Source organism: Acomys minous (assembly GCF_964271855.1).
Source record: "Acomys minous genome assembly, chromosome: 11".
Classification (NCBI taxonomy): domain Eukaryota; kingdom Metazoa; phylum Chordata; class Mammalia; order Rodentia; family Muridae; genus Acomys; species Acomys minous.
Window position 1 is genome coordinate 72,553,073 of NC_140492.1, and position 13,366 is coordinate 72,566,438.

A 13,366-nucleotide genomic window follows, 5' to 3' on the forward strand; every position below is an offset into this window, starting at 1 on the left:
TTCCCCTCTGGATATCTTCTTGGATGCTTGGCCCAGAACACAGCAGCCATACTGTTTTTAGGGGAGGCAGATGGGAGGCAGGAGCCCAGCAGTGTGCGGTTGGTTGCCCTCTTAGCTGAGGTGAGGGTCCTGTCTTCTTCACCTGTCTCATTACCTCTTCTATAGCTGTATCTGTCTGTGTTCGCCCTGTAGTCATTAGTGCCTCAGGGTCTGAAATGGGTCAGCATTTGCCTTGAGTCAGGAGCTGGATGGCTCTAGGGCGCAGTAAAGTCTCAGGTGAAGAAGAAGCCAGCAACCTGTCAAGTATCTCAAACCACCAGGCTCTCACTAAACTACAGGCTGCACACAGGAAGCTGTTCCTTAACCCTAGCCAAAAGCCAGCTCAGGGGCACCTAGCTAGGCCACCAGGATGGTCCCCTGAATCTCCCATCCTCCTCTGTGAAACCCCACCGTAGATCTGGGGTGCTCTCTCCCATTTCCAGGGGTCCTGCTTGCTGCAGTCTGCCATACTCCACAGTGCTGAGCCCTGAGTTCCAGTAAAAGGCCCCACACTAGGGCGAGGCACCCGGGGTGGGCTTGCTGGGTCTTCAGTAGCGGGGTTTCAGAGAAGATACCGAGCGATGAAAGGGTCAAAGACCATTAGGGAGGATCTCTGGGAGCCGCCAGGCAGGGAAGGAGTGCTGACCTCTACACACTCGCTAGGCAGTATCCCTGTTGCTCTAGCTCCACGTCACACCAGAAGCCACCTGCAGCGCCTACTTCTGGCTGGGTACAGCATTTGCACACGAGGAGTTTGCACTTGCAGTTGCTGGCGGGACCCAGAATTTGATGGGACGGAGAGCCTCCCAGAGCGCTTCTCAGTACAACTTACCCCACAACTGTTCCCAAGGTTTGGAGGCCGGAGACCAGGGAGGGAGGGAGACCGTAGCCATTCGCCCCGCTACTGTGAGGCACGGTTCTCACCTGAGCGCCTCCAGAAGCTGAGGTCTCACGATCTGCCCCGGCCCCCCAGGGTCACCGGGAATGCCTCGGTTACAGCCTCTATAGCCTCGAGCCAACCACCTACGTGGCTGGACCGATGGTGGAGCGCGCCGAGGGGTCTGGGTTCCTGCGGAGGCATCCGCCAGGGGGCTGGGAGCAGGGAAAGAGCGCAGAGCCTCCCGCAGGCCCGCGGCTCCCGGCTCCGGCGAAGGTTGATCTCCCACCCCAGCGCCTCTGAGACTCCGGGCGCGTCCTTGTCCGTGGCGTGGAAGCAGAGGCACCGACATCACCGGAGAAGCCAGGGAAGCTGTTCCTGGCATGGCCACCGGCTTCCTTTGAGTACCTGAGGCCGTATCTAGGCAGGAGCTGGAGGCAATTCCCAGCTATCAATCTTGAATGAATTAACCAGGTCACGTAAATCCCAGCCTCTCTCGGAGCCTCCCTCAGTGCCTTCAGGGACGTAGCCTGAGTCTGCCCTCCATGTTCGGATTTCTGGAAGATGGGACCCCAGTGCCCCAACCTCTGCATGGGTCCGCCTGTATTCATTTTTTTTGCTCCAAGTATCCAGGAGTCAACGCTGGGAGCCCTCTGGGCCCGCGCACTTTGTTCGGGGGAGCGGGTAATTCCCAAGACCCGAGGGCTGTCGGGCCGCGGGAGACGAAGGTGCGCAGGGACATCTGCGGCTGGCAGCCACTCTCCTAGAGGCCCTGGTCTATACAACGGAGTGAGGAGTGGGGCTGGTGGGTGTGAGGGGCTGGTCTGCCCGCTCCCCTGGGGAAGCCACGTGTGCCCAAGGGAGGCGGAGCCGAGCCGCAACTAAGCGGGCAGGCAGGATTCTCTAGAGGTCTGTCTGCCTCCAGCGCACTGGGACCTTTAGGAATTCGACTGACTTCGCCGCCCGACCCTGCAGATGGCCGACCAAAGGGTGTGTGAGTTACGGCAGAGTCCAGAGGCTGTGCTGGGGTACAGCCAGGCGCCCATACCACCAGCCGCAAGGCCCAGCCAGGGCTCAAGGGGGGGAAAGACCCAGCTGCCCAGCTTCTCAGCCCGTTCCGCTCCTCCAGTCTCGAGCTTGTGCTCCCCACTCCTTTCGTACCAACCGACAAGTCTCAGTCTCAAAGCTAAACCTCAGTTTTAGGGCCTGTAAAATGGTCTAGTCAGAGATGTCAAGCCCCTGCCTCAAGCCTTGGAAAAATGCAGGTCTTCTTACTCTGTGTGGCATGTGGAGGAGCGAAGGGTGCAGTCCAGGCCCTAGCCAGGCATTGTGCCCTCAGGATTAAGAAGTGCAGCTCATACGACCCCTACGCGCAGACCTGTTCTGTGGGGGATGCGAACTACCGACTCGGCAGCCAGACCTCTTACCGCCACGGTGGAAGCGCCGCCAGCAGGGGGAGGGGAGCGAGGTGGAAGGGAGCGGCGGCCGGTGCAGGTGAGGAAGGAACACTTCCCCGGGATAAGACCCTACGGTCCTTCTGAACCTGCGCGCGTGGGGTGTAGCGCTACCGAGTGGGTTCGTTCCTTTGTGCTCCGGGCACGGTCGGGAGGAAAGGAACGCAGGCCAGGTACCGGGCGACGAGGCTCGGACCTCACAGTTTCGGTGCAGCGCCCAGGGAAGGGGCGGGTCCTAAGAGCCCAGTCCTGTTGTCCGAAGAGGCGGCTCTTCCACAGCAGGCTGGAGGCTTAGGTAGACTCGCATTTGCAGGGTTTCGGGTTTCTTAAGCTAGTCTTCCGAGGGATTCCAATTTTCTACTGTATAGGCTGGTGTGGGGAGAGTTGGGGCGAGGGAAGGATGTAGGTGACCTAAGGGGTGCGTGTCCGCTGCGAGTGGAGCCGGTTGGCCGCACACAGAACAGCCTAAGTGGGGCCCCACACTCATTCCCAGCCTCTGCTCAAGGGGATTGCTTGCTGTGAAGTGTTTGCTGACGCAGCTGTGGATTGCAAGTGCAGCCACAGCAGGAAGGGGTTAATGGAGACTAGAGAGACTTCCCTTATCGGTGCAGGTGAGTGCCAAGGAGAGAGGGACAGACCCCAGGGCTGACCCAGAGTACCAAGGAGTTCCAGAGGTTTTTCACTTTCACTTCTCAGTGTTGGCTTCACTGAGGCCCAGGATCTGGCTGCAGCCCCGAGGAAAGGTACTGAGGAAAACCTCAGCTACCCCACCCTGGGACAGTGTACATCCCAATAACGCAAAGTCACGTGCCTGAGCCCAAACCCTACACCTCCACATGAGACTCAGCTTTTAGAGCCCCTGTGCAACAGATCTATGATCCTGCTACACTGTGTGAGCTTTATGCACCTGTCCACCTGCCCAAGGCTGGGCTCTCCTTCTGTGTTGGCTGTCCCTTCTGGGGTTTTGGACACAATGGGCTGTCCCTAGTCAGGAGAGAAAGAGGGAGAGAGAGAGAGAGAGAGAGAGAGAGAGAGAGAGAGAGAGAGAGAGAGAGAGAGAGAGACTGTGACCCACCTAGTTTCCACACTACACTCCTGAGACCTGCCCCCAGGCCAGTGACATAGATCAATATCACTCTCAGTCCCCTGAATGGATGACCACTCAAGGACCAAGGAATAAGCTGGTGACAGCCTCCGAGAAAGGACAGCATGCGTTGTCCTAAAGCTGCAGGCTGGGGCAGGCTGACAGGCATCAGTCTAGCTACACACACCACGCCTCCCACACCATCCCATCCATCCCCCTGCACGCCAGGCCTTGATCCTTTTGCCTAGTAGCCACGGCAGCCTAGGGAGGGATGGAGTCACGGAGACCATAAAACCTCCAGGAGAGGCTGTCTGCATCTCACCACATCCCGGGTCAGCGCAGTAGAAGGCCTACGAAGTCCTGGGCAGAAAGGCCTTGCAAACTGGGCCTTGTCTAGTCTACCAGTCTTTAGCAGAGTCGGGGGGGGGGGGGCGGTTCTGGGCTTCATATCCTGTGCACAAAGGGCATAGGCATACTGAACGGGTGAGAAACACCCCCCCCCCAAGATGGTAGGTGAACGGAAGGTGCAGGAGAAATGAGGATTGGTGTAGTGATGTCTTGAGGCCCAAAGGCTGAGGGCCTGGTCGTGCACCTAAGCAGCTAGGCCTTGCCCGAGGACAGGCTGGCTGCAGGGTAGAGAGGGGACAGCACCCCACCGTGCGGTCTGAAATTTCTCCGACGTGTCCTCAGCTCCCTCGGCCGGCCAGGCCCCGCCCCCTGGCCCTCCCTGCGCCCCACTGGTGCGCAGGGAGGTCGGAGGAGCGGGCACTGCCCACCCTCCGGATGTAAAAACGTCCTGGCCAGAGGCGGGCGGTGCGCGCGGGGTGCGCGTGACGCTAGGGCTCCCGGGCTGTGCGGCCTGGGCGGCGTCCCACGGCTTGCTTCCCCACCACGAAAGCAAGCTGACCCAAGGGGCCTGTAGGGGCATTTACTGGTGAGGTCCAGCTCTGCAGTACGGAGGGACGAAGGACTCCACAACCCTGGGGCTATCTGCCAGTGGCCTGTGTGAGAGCCGGAGCCTCTCTCTTACCCAGGTGCAGGGGCCGCGGGGAGGAGGTGGAGGCAGGTGGGGCCAAGGGCAGGGCTAGACCCAGGCAGCCCCTCAGTGCCTCATCACCAGTGCCCTGCCATCTCAGACTGGGGCGGTGTGCCTGAGACATAGCAGCTTCTCCTTTGGGGCTGTAGACTCTGGTGGTGGCCTCGGCGAATAGAGGGGACGCCCAACCTCCGCAGAAGCAGCGGGATGTTCAAGGGGCGGTGGTCACACAGGGCCCTGGGAGCAGAGACCAGGGACAGAGAGTTTGGAAGGCAGGAGGACCCTGAATCTCCAGGGTGCTCCAACTGTTTGGGCTCCCCGGTCAATACTGGCTGAAAATGGGGGGGTTCTCATGACGCCATAATCCCCTGGGCCTGGGACCGGCGGCTGTGAGTGGCACTACAGGCCCCCGCCCCCGGGCCCCCCGCGCTGGGCTGGGCGCGGTACACGGCTGGGCGTACGCAGTCGGAGGCGGCGCCGGTCAGGCCCGGGCGCCTATGGACGCGCGGAGCCCGCTGTCTGCCCGGGCCAGCGCGTTCAGCATCGCCTCTCTTGTTGCAGCCGAGGCCTCGGAGGGCACCGCCCACCGGGGCCCCAGGCCCTCGGACCGGGCGAAACTTCGCTGGCTACCAGGATCCCCAGCCGGGATGCACTTCAGCACAGTCACCAGGGACATGGAAGGTGAGGCTTCTGTCCGCGTCCACACCGTCAGGCCGCCCCGCCGGCCCCCTGCAGTGAGGCCCAGTGACCCAGAGGGTAGAAAAGAGTTCTAGACAGGGTGGGCGCCAACCTTGAAGCTAAGACTATGGGACGGGGAGAAAGGGTGGCATTCCCCAAAAGCCAGTCCACCCACCATCCTGGGACGCCAACCTTAGGGGCTGAGCACTGCAGCTACGTCTTCAACAGAGAGGACAACAGTTGCCTTGAGTTGCAAGAAGGAAAGATGATTAGATAAGAGTCAGAGAACGCAGTAAAGGAGGGGGGCAAAAAACAAACAAACAAACAAAAACACAAAGCAATGAAAGCAGCAAGGGGAAAAGAAAGTGAGAAAACAAACAAGAAAAATACGACAAAGGTGAGGAAGGAAGATACACACAAAGGAAATAAAGAAAACTAAAAAGAAAATGAAGGAAAATTTGAGACAGAAAAGTAACTTCATTAAAGAGCAAGAAAAGAACGACCGCAGATTTCAATAACGTTTAAAAGGACAAGGGCACGAATAATAGAGAACACATAGAAATAAGAGGAAGAGGTTAGACGGAAGGGAAGACAAGAATTTTTGAAAGTGCAAAGAGTGACACCGAGAAAAGAGCGAGAGGCAGGGAGTTTAGGAGAAGTTGCAGAGAAAGAGAGGGGAGACAGAAAAGTGATGAGAAGTTGAAACCAGGGACACAAAAGGTAGAGGAGCAAGAACTTGGGGAGCGTCTGGCACAGAGCAGAAGCCAGCGCGCGCCGGCAGCGAGCAGGGGCCGCGCACCGGCCCGCCGTCCCCAGAGCCGGTCGGAGCGGTCGGGGGGCCCGAGCCCGCGAAGCCGCGGCGGGGGAGGGGCGGGGGGAGGGGCACGGGCCATTGTCTCGGCGGGGCGGGGCGGGGCGGGGCGGCTTCACGGGGCCGGCCCGCGGGGTGGGGCGGTGCGGCCCGGGGCGCGTGCGGCGCAGCGCCCGCCACTCGGCCCGCCGCGCGGGACGGCGCTCTGATCGGCGGCGGGTGGCCTTCGGGTCATGATCTCCGCCGTGTCCAGCCCGTGGCTCACGCAGCTCTCGCACTTCTGCGACGTTGCAGCCTTCGCGGCCAGCAGCCTGAGCGGCCTGGGAGCCCCGTCGCCTGGCGCCGACCCGTTCGGGCCGCGGGAGCCGCCGCCACCCCGCTACGACCCGTGCGCCGCCGCCCCCGGCGCCCCGGGCCCGCCGCCGCCGCCGCCGCGCGCCTACCCGTTCGCGCCCGCTCCCGGGACGGCCAGCAGCTCGGCGGCGGAGCCTGAGGGTCCCGGGGCTAGCCGCGCGGCCGCGGCCAAGGCGCCGGTGAAGAAAAACCCGAAGGTGGCCAGCGTGAGCGTGCAGCTGGAGATGAAGGCACTGTGGGACGAGTTCAATCAGCTGGGCACCGAGATGATCGTCACCAAGGCGGGCAGGTCAGGCGCCCCCTCCCCGCGCCCCTGCCCACGTGCGTGTCGCGCTTCTGGCTGCGTGTCCAAGGGATGCGCAGGAGCCGGGCCGAGAAGCGGGTGGAGGTGCGGCCCGGCCACCTGCGGGTTCCTCTGGCCTTCGGCTGACCCGGCTCCAGCGACAACCCGCGGAGCACCAACCGCGAGTCCCAGGAATCTACGAAGGAAATTTATATCTGAGAGTGCACTGGCTGCGGTTAGGCAGCAGCCACCTAAGGAAACTCCCGCGTGGGTTCAGTCTGTACGGCGATCTCAAGAGCAAACATTCTCTAGTTGTCTGGATAATTTTAGGAGAAAATTAAGACCCTTAAAAGCCAGTGCTCTGAGTTTCCGGGAACTTGAGACCCAGTTTTCTTGGGCCTCAATTTTGGCCGCTTGTGGGCCCAGTTCTTCACAAGCCTGGCAGAGTATCCGTGCCAGTCTCCTTGTTATTTGTTTTAAGGGCCGAGAGGAAAAGGGAACAATTGCAGATGCTCCCGATTTGACCAGTAGACAAAGGCGGGTGCTGGGTTGTGTCTAATGTACACATCGGCTCCGTGGCCAAGGAGGCTCAGGGCCTGTTTGCAAAACCTTCCCGAGGTTTCTGTTTCCCTGCTGTGCAGCCCTCCCTGGGGAACCTAGGGCCTGTCCTTCGCTGCTGCTCTGTAGATTTTCTCCAGGCTCTTTTAGCTGTCCATACCACTGAAGACAGCCCACTGAAGACAGCAGCGTGGCCTCCCAGCGAGGCAAACCAACAAGGGCCTTGAATAGAGGGGTTTAGGAGGAGAGGGAGGAAACCGGGAGAGCATAATCTGAGTCCTTTGCAAGCTGATTCTTGGGGGAAGCGGGACTCGACTATGTCGTGCATAAGGTAGGGGAGACTCTGGCCAGATCTTGAGAGCTAGAGACTGGAGTGTTGGGGTGTCAGCTTTACTGGGGGGTCTGGACAACAGCCGCAGTTGAGAGTTTTGGTATCCCTGCCGCTCGGTTTCGCTTTGTTGGATCCGGGAACTCTTTCACTTTGTTGGGTGAAGCCGTGGAAGTCTCTGAGAAGGGCAGAGAAACCCCAGGGACTGGATCTTAGGTACCCTTGCTGCTGGCTGAGGCTGGGTTCAGAAGGTTCGGGAAATCCTGGGGCAAGGCTGCCAGAGTAGGCAGAGAAGACAGAACAGGCTTTGGGATTCTGCAGCTCGCACCTGGTTAGTCATGTCTGTGTTTCAGAGAGAGAGAAACCTGGGGCCTGGCCTGCGCTGCCTTACCCGTGGATGGGTAAGGGCCTACTGCAGGTTCAAGAGCCTAGACAGCAGCTAAGAGAGGCCAGGAGGAAGGGCTGAGCTAGGGGCTGCCAGGCCACAGAAAAGTAGAAGGCAGTCCCCAACCTGAGGTGACCTGACCTCCCCCTCCCTCCCCCCACAGACGAATGTTCCCCACCTTCCAAGTGAAGCTCTTTGGAATGGACCCCATGGCTGACTACATGCTACTCATGGACTTTGTGCCCGTGGATGACAAACGCTACCGGTGAGCAAGCCCTTGCTTGGGACCACTGGGACAAGTTTTTGTGTTCAGGGAACAGGGAGGGTGTCCTAGGAAAAGCGGAAAAACAAAAAAACAACCCCCCCTCCAGTCCCTGCCTGCTGACAGACTTCAAATGCCACCCAAGCCAAGTAACTCTTTCATGACTGGGTCGTCCTGTGCTGGGCTGCTCCACAGTCTCCGTTCTTGGCCTGCTCGCCCCTGCCCCCTGCTAAGATCCCACTCGACCTACTCTGAGCTGCCGCGGAAGCTCACTGTGGTCGCCTCTTGAGCTTCTGGCACCAGGCAGCTCAGATGTTTTTGCCTGTGTGGCAGCCCACTTCACTCTTGCCCCCTTTCCCCCCCACACCCCTCATCTCTAGAGAACCTTCAGTTGCAGAGCTGGGCCGGAAAGGTGGGGTGGCTGGTAAAGATTGTGCAGGGCGGGCCTGGGCTGCCTGGACAATTAACAGTAATTAATAAAGGAAAGATGGGACGCCCTGTGCCCAAAGCCACTGGCGGGTGACGCCAAATCCAGTCTCCGACCTCCTGAGCCCTGGGGTGGGCAGACCCGCTTGGACCGAAATGAGAGGAGGGGCGTGGCTTCCTCTCTTTCTGCTGCGGCAGGACCCAGGTTCTCGCCCGCTGGTGTGTTTGTGTGTTGAGGATTTAGGAAGAGGTTCTCTGGTTCATTCACGGTCTCCTCTCTAGCCGCTGTGAACTGGGAGTCTCGATTTCACCTTGAGCAGGAACAATCCGCACACGACAGGCTCTTCTTGTTTGCCCGTATATAGCATGACCCCCTCCCACTATATTGCCGTAGGTATGCTTTCCATAGCTCCTCCTGGCTGGTGGCCGGCAAGGCAGACCCCGCCACACCTGGCCGAGTGCACTACCACCCCGACTCGCCGGCTAAGGGCGCACAATGGATGAAGCAAATCGTGTCTTTTGACAAGCTGAAGCTCACCAATAACCTGCTGGATGACAATGGCCACGTAGGCGACCCTTCTCTGGGTTCTGGGCTGTCCCCTGTTGCAGGCCTTCCATCGTCCACGCCGTCCACAGGGCGTGGCAGTCCTGGGGCAGCACTGGGTGGTAGGCTTCTGACAGGAAGCTTCTGTCTGAATTGGGTCACCTTCCTTCCCTTCCCCACTTTGAGCTCAGGTTGGGGGATCCCTTCCTGAGAAGAGAGCAGGAGTCTCGGGTTGGGGGGGGGGGGCTTTTCTGCTGGGCGAGCTCTGTCTCACACCAACCACCCTCCCCAGGCCTGGGGCAATCCTTGGGGTCCTAAGTAAAGAAGGAACTACAGTCCGTCATTTGCCCGCTGAAGAAGCATCTTTCCCTGGAAGTCCTAAATGGGCTGCAAGGCCTTGCATAAACATAGTCTTTAGAACGAGGAGGCTTGCCTAGGAAATTCACTGTTTACTTGGACTTCGCTTGCCCATTCTTCTCCAGCTTGTGGCCTACCTGACTCCCATCCTTGTCTTCCAGATTATTCTCAACTCCATGCACAGATACCAGCCCCGCTTCCATGTTGTCTACGTGGACCCTCGGAAAGACAGCGAGAAATATGCAGAGGAGAACTTCAAGACGTTCGTGTTTGAGGAGACACGCTTCACTGCAGTCACTGCCTACCAGAACCACCGGGTGAGGGCCTGCTGGGGGGTCCTGGGGACCGGGGCACCGCTGCCCTCTCCCTCCACAGGCCAGGCCAGCCTCCTATATCAGCTTGACCTCTGTAGCAGCAACTGTCACTGCAGCCTGAAAGTTTGTTTTCCAAACCATTCCGGAAACTCCCCATCAGAGGCGAGAGCTGAGGTTTATCCAGATTCCTAGGGCGCCGGCTAAGTTGCCCTCTTTGTGATGGGGGGGGGCGCCAAGGAGGGCGGAGGTGACCACATTCCCAGAGACATCCAGGGACGCGAGTCTTCCTTGTCCTTTATTTGGGAGAGGCAAAGTGAGAGAGAAGGCACTTCGTACTGCGGGAGGGTTGTGGGCTCCTCATCTTGATAGCGCGGAAGGCCTAGTAACACTTCCCTATCTGCTGGCTGCTGCGGAGACTGGGCTGTGAGCGCGCCTAACTTAGGTCGGCTTCCCCGCAGATCACGCAGCTTAAGATCGCCAGCAATCCCTTCGCCAAAGGCTTCCGGGACTGCGACCCTGAGGACTGGTGAGTGCCCTCGGAAGAAAAGGCGAGGCCCTGGGCGCTTCTTGAAAGCCCTCGGTGACCCGCTCCCCTTCCCCAGGCCCCGGAACCACCGCCCCGGAGCGCTGCCGCTTGTGAGTGCCTTTGCTCGCTCTCGGAACCCCGTGGCCTCCCCCACGCAGCCCAACGGCGCGGAGAAAGGTAGGTCCTGGGGTCGTGGGATCTCGGCTGCAGCCCCTGCGCGCTCCGCCCGGGTCTGCGGCGGCACCTGGCCTAGCCTACACCTCAGGGCGTCGCGGCTTCAACAGTTGCACAAGGAGGCGGCGGGCGGGCAAGCGGGCACTCGTCCTCCCGCCCTCCGCTCCGCCCGCTGCGCCCGGGACGGAGCCGGCCGGAGTTGGAGGTGGGGACTGTGGCTCGGCAGGTGCGCCCCGAAGGCTCCGGCGCTCCGGGCTCACCGGCGACTCTCCCCCGCAGACCCGGCCGAAGCCCGGCGAGAGTTCGACCGTGACTCCGGACCCACAGCGCTCGGCGACGCCGCGCACCCGCCGCAGCTGCTGGCGCGCGTGCTGAGCCCCGCACTGCCTGGGCCTGGCAGCCTAGTCCCGCTTCCCGGCGCGTCGGGAGGCCGGCATAGCCCCCCGCACCCTGACCTGCGCCTGGAGGCGCCGGGAGCGTCCGAGCCGCTACACCACCATCCCTACAAGTACCCGGCCGCCGCCTACGATCACTACCTTGGGGGCAAGAGTCGGCCGGCGCCCTACCCGCTGCCAGGCTTGCGAGGCCACGGCTACCACCCACACGCGCATCCGCACGCGCACCCGCACCACCACCACCATCACCCGGCGGTGAACCCGGCCGCCGCTGCCGCCGCCGCTGCTGCCGCAGCAGCCAACGTATACTCGTCGGCGGCCGCGCCGCCTGGTGCCTACGACTACTGCCCCAGATAGTGCGCTCGCCCAGGCCCCAAGGGCCACCTAAGGACGCGCTCTCCAGCCGGGGAGCCATGCGGGCCTCTGGCCCGCCAGTGCCAAAGCTCAAGTCCGAGGCGGAAGGAAGTGGTATTTATTGTTCTCCGCGAGACCGCGTAGCCTCCGGCCAGGCCGGCATTTGCAGTGTAGACGACCCGAGTGAGCCCCGCCTGCCGGCGGTGTAGATACGTGTAGATATGTGTAGATACTGTAGATACTGCACCGGCGCCGATTTCATAAACGGTTTCGCCTCTTTTGGAAACTGCGGATGTGACTATTTATTTGCATCCAATTCGATTGGGCCGGGCGCCTTTGAGAGAGAGGGACTTAGTGTTCCTATCCCTGGTCACTGTTGCGGGCTTGGAGGAAGGGTCTCCTCAGCTCTTAGCGTCCCCTCCCCTCCCTTTGGGTTCCCTGCCTCTCTCCGGTAGCTGCCTGGCTTCTCTACGGGCTGCGCGGTTTCCCCAGGGCAGGCACTGGCATTCGCTTCAGTTCTTCATATCTGCCGCTGCTGGTGAAGAACTTGCGCCTGAGCGCTGACCTGTTTGCAGGACTAGACTTTTCCGTGGAAGCCGGGAAAGATGGTCCGGGCAGGACACTGTCCATCCGGCCTCGGATGGCATGTGAAATGACAAAAACAGGCCGGCTTGACCCTTGCAGCATTGCCCTGGCCTGGCACCAGCCCGGAATTGCGTTTCCCCCTGTTTATTGACTTTATCCACCGAATGTCCCCACAGAGCGATTGGGGGTGGGGGCGCACAATGACAGTGGTCATGAGTCATCTTGAAACTCCCGTGTGAAGCAATGTTTCCCAGGCCAGGTGGCTGGGTGACCTGTCTCCATTAACTCAACACCCCCGAAGTGGCCAAAGGAACACTTTGATCCCTCCCTTCCTGAGCCCCAAGCAGGAAGGGCCAAGCGAAGGCCAGCCAGAGTTAAAGCTGCCTTATGCCTCAAATAAACGGAGATGCCAGGTTCTATCCCTGGCCTTATGGTTCAGTGTGTCTGTGGCACTTGCTGCCAGTAGAGGCACTCCTTTCTCAGGCACTTGCAGGTGTCAGCCCCAAGTCCAACAGTTGCCTCACATCTGACCTGTCCCAGGTTGGATAGCCAGCCTTTTCCTTCCAAGAGCATCTCACACCAGGGCATGAAGGCAGCTGCAGCGTTGACCCGAGAGGACATAGCCATAGGGACACTCACAGGTGACAGTAGGCTCTCTGCTCAAGGCCACCTGTTCCACATTGGTCTCATACTTTTGTCCCTGGGAAACAAGGGTCTCCATGTCTACTGGAGTAGTAGCCTGGGGTTTGTCCTGCAGAGGGCAATGGTCAGCTTCAGGCAGCCCCTACTCCCTCATGGAATGCAGCCATTTCACATTCCTTCAGCATGCAGGGCATATGGGGGAAGAGCCGTTTCTTTAGAGACCTTAAAGCTGAAATGCGCTGTCCCAGCACCCAGCTGAGCTGAGCAGAGGCCCTAAGTGTGATATTTATTGGCCTCAAACACACCCCTGCTCCCATGGACCTGGTCCCTTAACACAAAGAACTGGGCCGCCATTGCTGGCCACATGGAAGGACTCAGATCCTTGCCCATGTGATTCCTAGTGCCAGGTCCAGAGTAGCTGACCAGAGGTAGCCAGGAAGCTACCATGAAATGACTTTCAAAGACGGGGTGGGGGTGTGGGAGTGGCTCTTCCCTCTGTCCCAGGGATGAGCCTGAGGTCATCTTGTAAACAGGAGGCCACACCGCTGTCATGTTCTCCTTCCTCCTGTCTGATCAGCACTGCCCTGGCTGCAGATCCCATGGGGCTGACCCTGCTGTGGGCAGCTGCCTCTGAACAGCCCTTAACTGCCTAATGAGAAGTGGCTTTTCCACAAGTTTCTTTTTCTATGATGGCCAATCTCTCTGTCTGTCTGTTTGTTTTTGTTTTGTTTTGCTTGTATGTTTGGTGAGACAGGGTTCGCTGTGTAGCCCTGGCTGTCCTGGAACTCACTATGTAGATCAGACTGGCCGCAGACTCAGAGATCTACCTTACCTGCCTCTGCTCATGAGGGCTAGGGTTCAAGGAGTGAGGCACAACACCTTGCCTTGTTTTCTGAATGG

General features: G+C 59.9%; 1 protein-coding gene across 4 annotated transcripts; it reads left to right on the forward strand.

Moving 5' to 3' along the window:
• The first annotated feature begins 4,244 nt into the window (after window positions 1-4,244).
• Window positions 4,245-11,525, forward strand: TBX1 (T-box transcription factor 1). 4 transcript variants are annotated; one of them, XM_084802008.1, is made up of 9 exons: window positions 4,245-4,488; window positions 5,052-5,171; window positions 6,274-6,622; window positions 8,051-8,152; window positions 8,970-9,141; window positions 9,638-9,793; window positions 10,249-10,316; window positions 10,393-10,493; window positions 10,770-11,525. In XM_084802008.1, the coding sequence occupies exons 2-9, from the start codon at window positions 5,138-5,140 to the stop codon at window positions 11,240-11,242; spliced, it is 1,455 nt and encodes a 484-aa protein (XP_084658134.1). In that variant the 5' UTR covers window positions 4,245-4,488; window positions 5,052-5,137; the 3' UTR covers window positions 11,243-11,525. The 4 variants fall into 4 exon arrangements, with proteins under 4 accessions (XP_084658134.1, XP_084658135.1, XP_084658136.1 ...); XM_084802009.1 differs by having other exon boundaries at window positions 4,254-4,388; XM_084802010.1 differs by lacking the exon at window positions 6,274-6,622 and having other exon boundaries at window positions 4,256-4,388.
• Window positions 11,526-13,366: the final 1,841 nt, after the last annotated feature.

Excerpts from the sequence above, each read along its gene's own strand:
- TBX1 (XM_084802007.1), top strand. The coding sequence starts at position 4,988 with ATGGACGCGCGGAGCCCGCTGTCTGCCCGGGCCAGCGCGTTCAGCATC. Across the intron at positions 8,153-8,969 it reads GTGGATGACAAACGCTACCG|GTATGCTTTCCATAGCTCCT; the intron begins GTGAGCAAGCCC and ends ATATTGCCGTAG. Across the intron at positions 9,794-10,248 it reads CTGCCTACCAGAACCACCGG|ATCACGCAGCTTAAGATCGC; the intron begins GTGAGGGCCTGC and ends GCTTCCCCGCAG.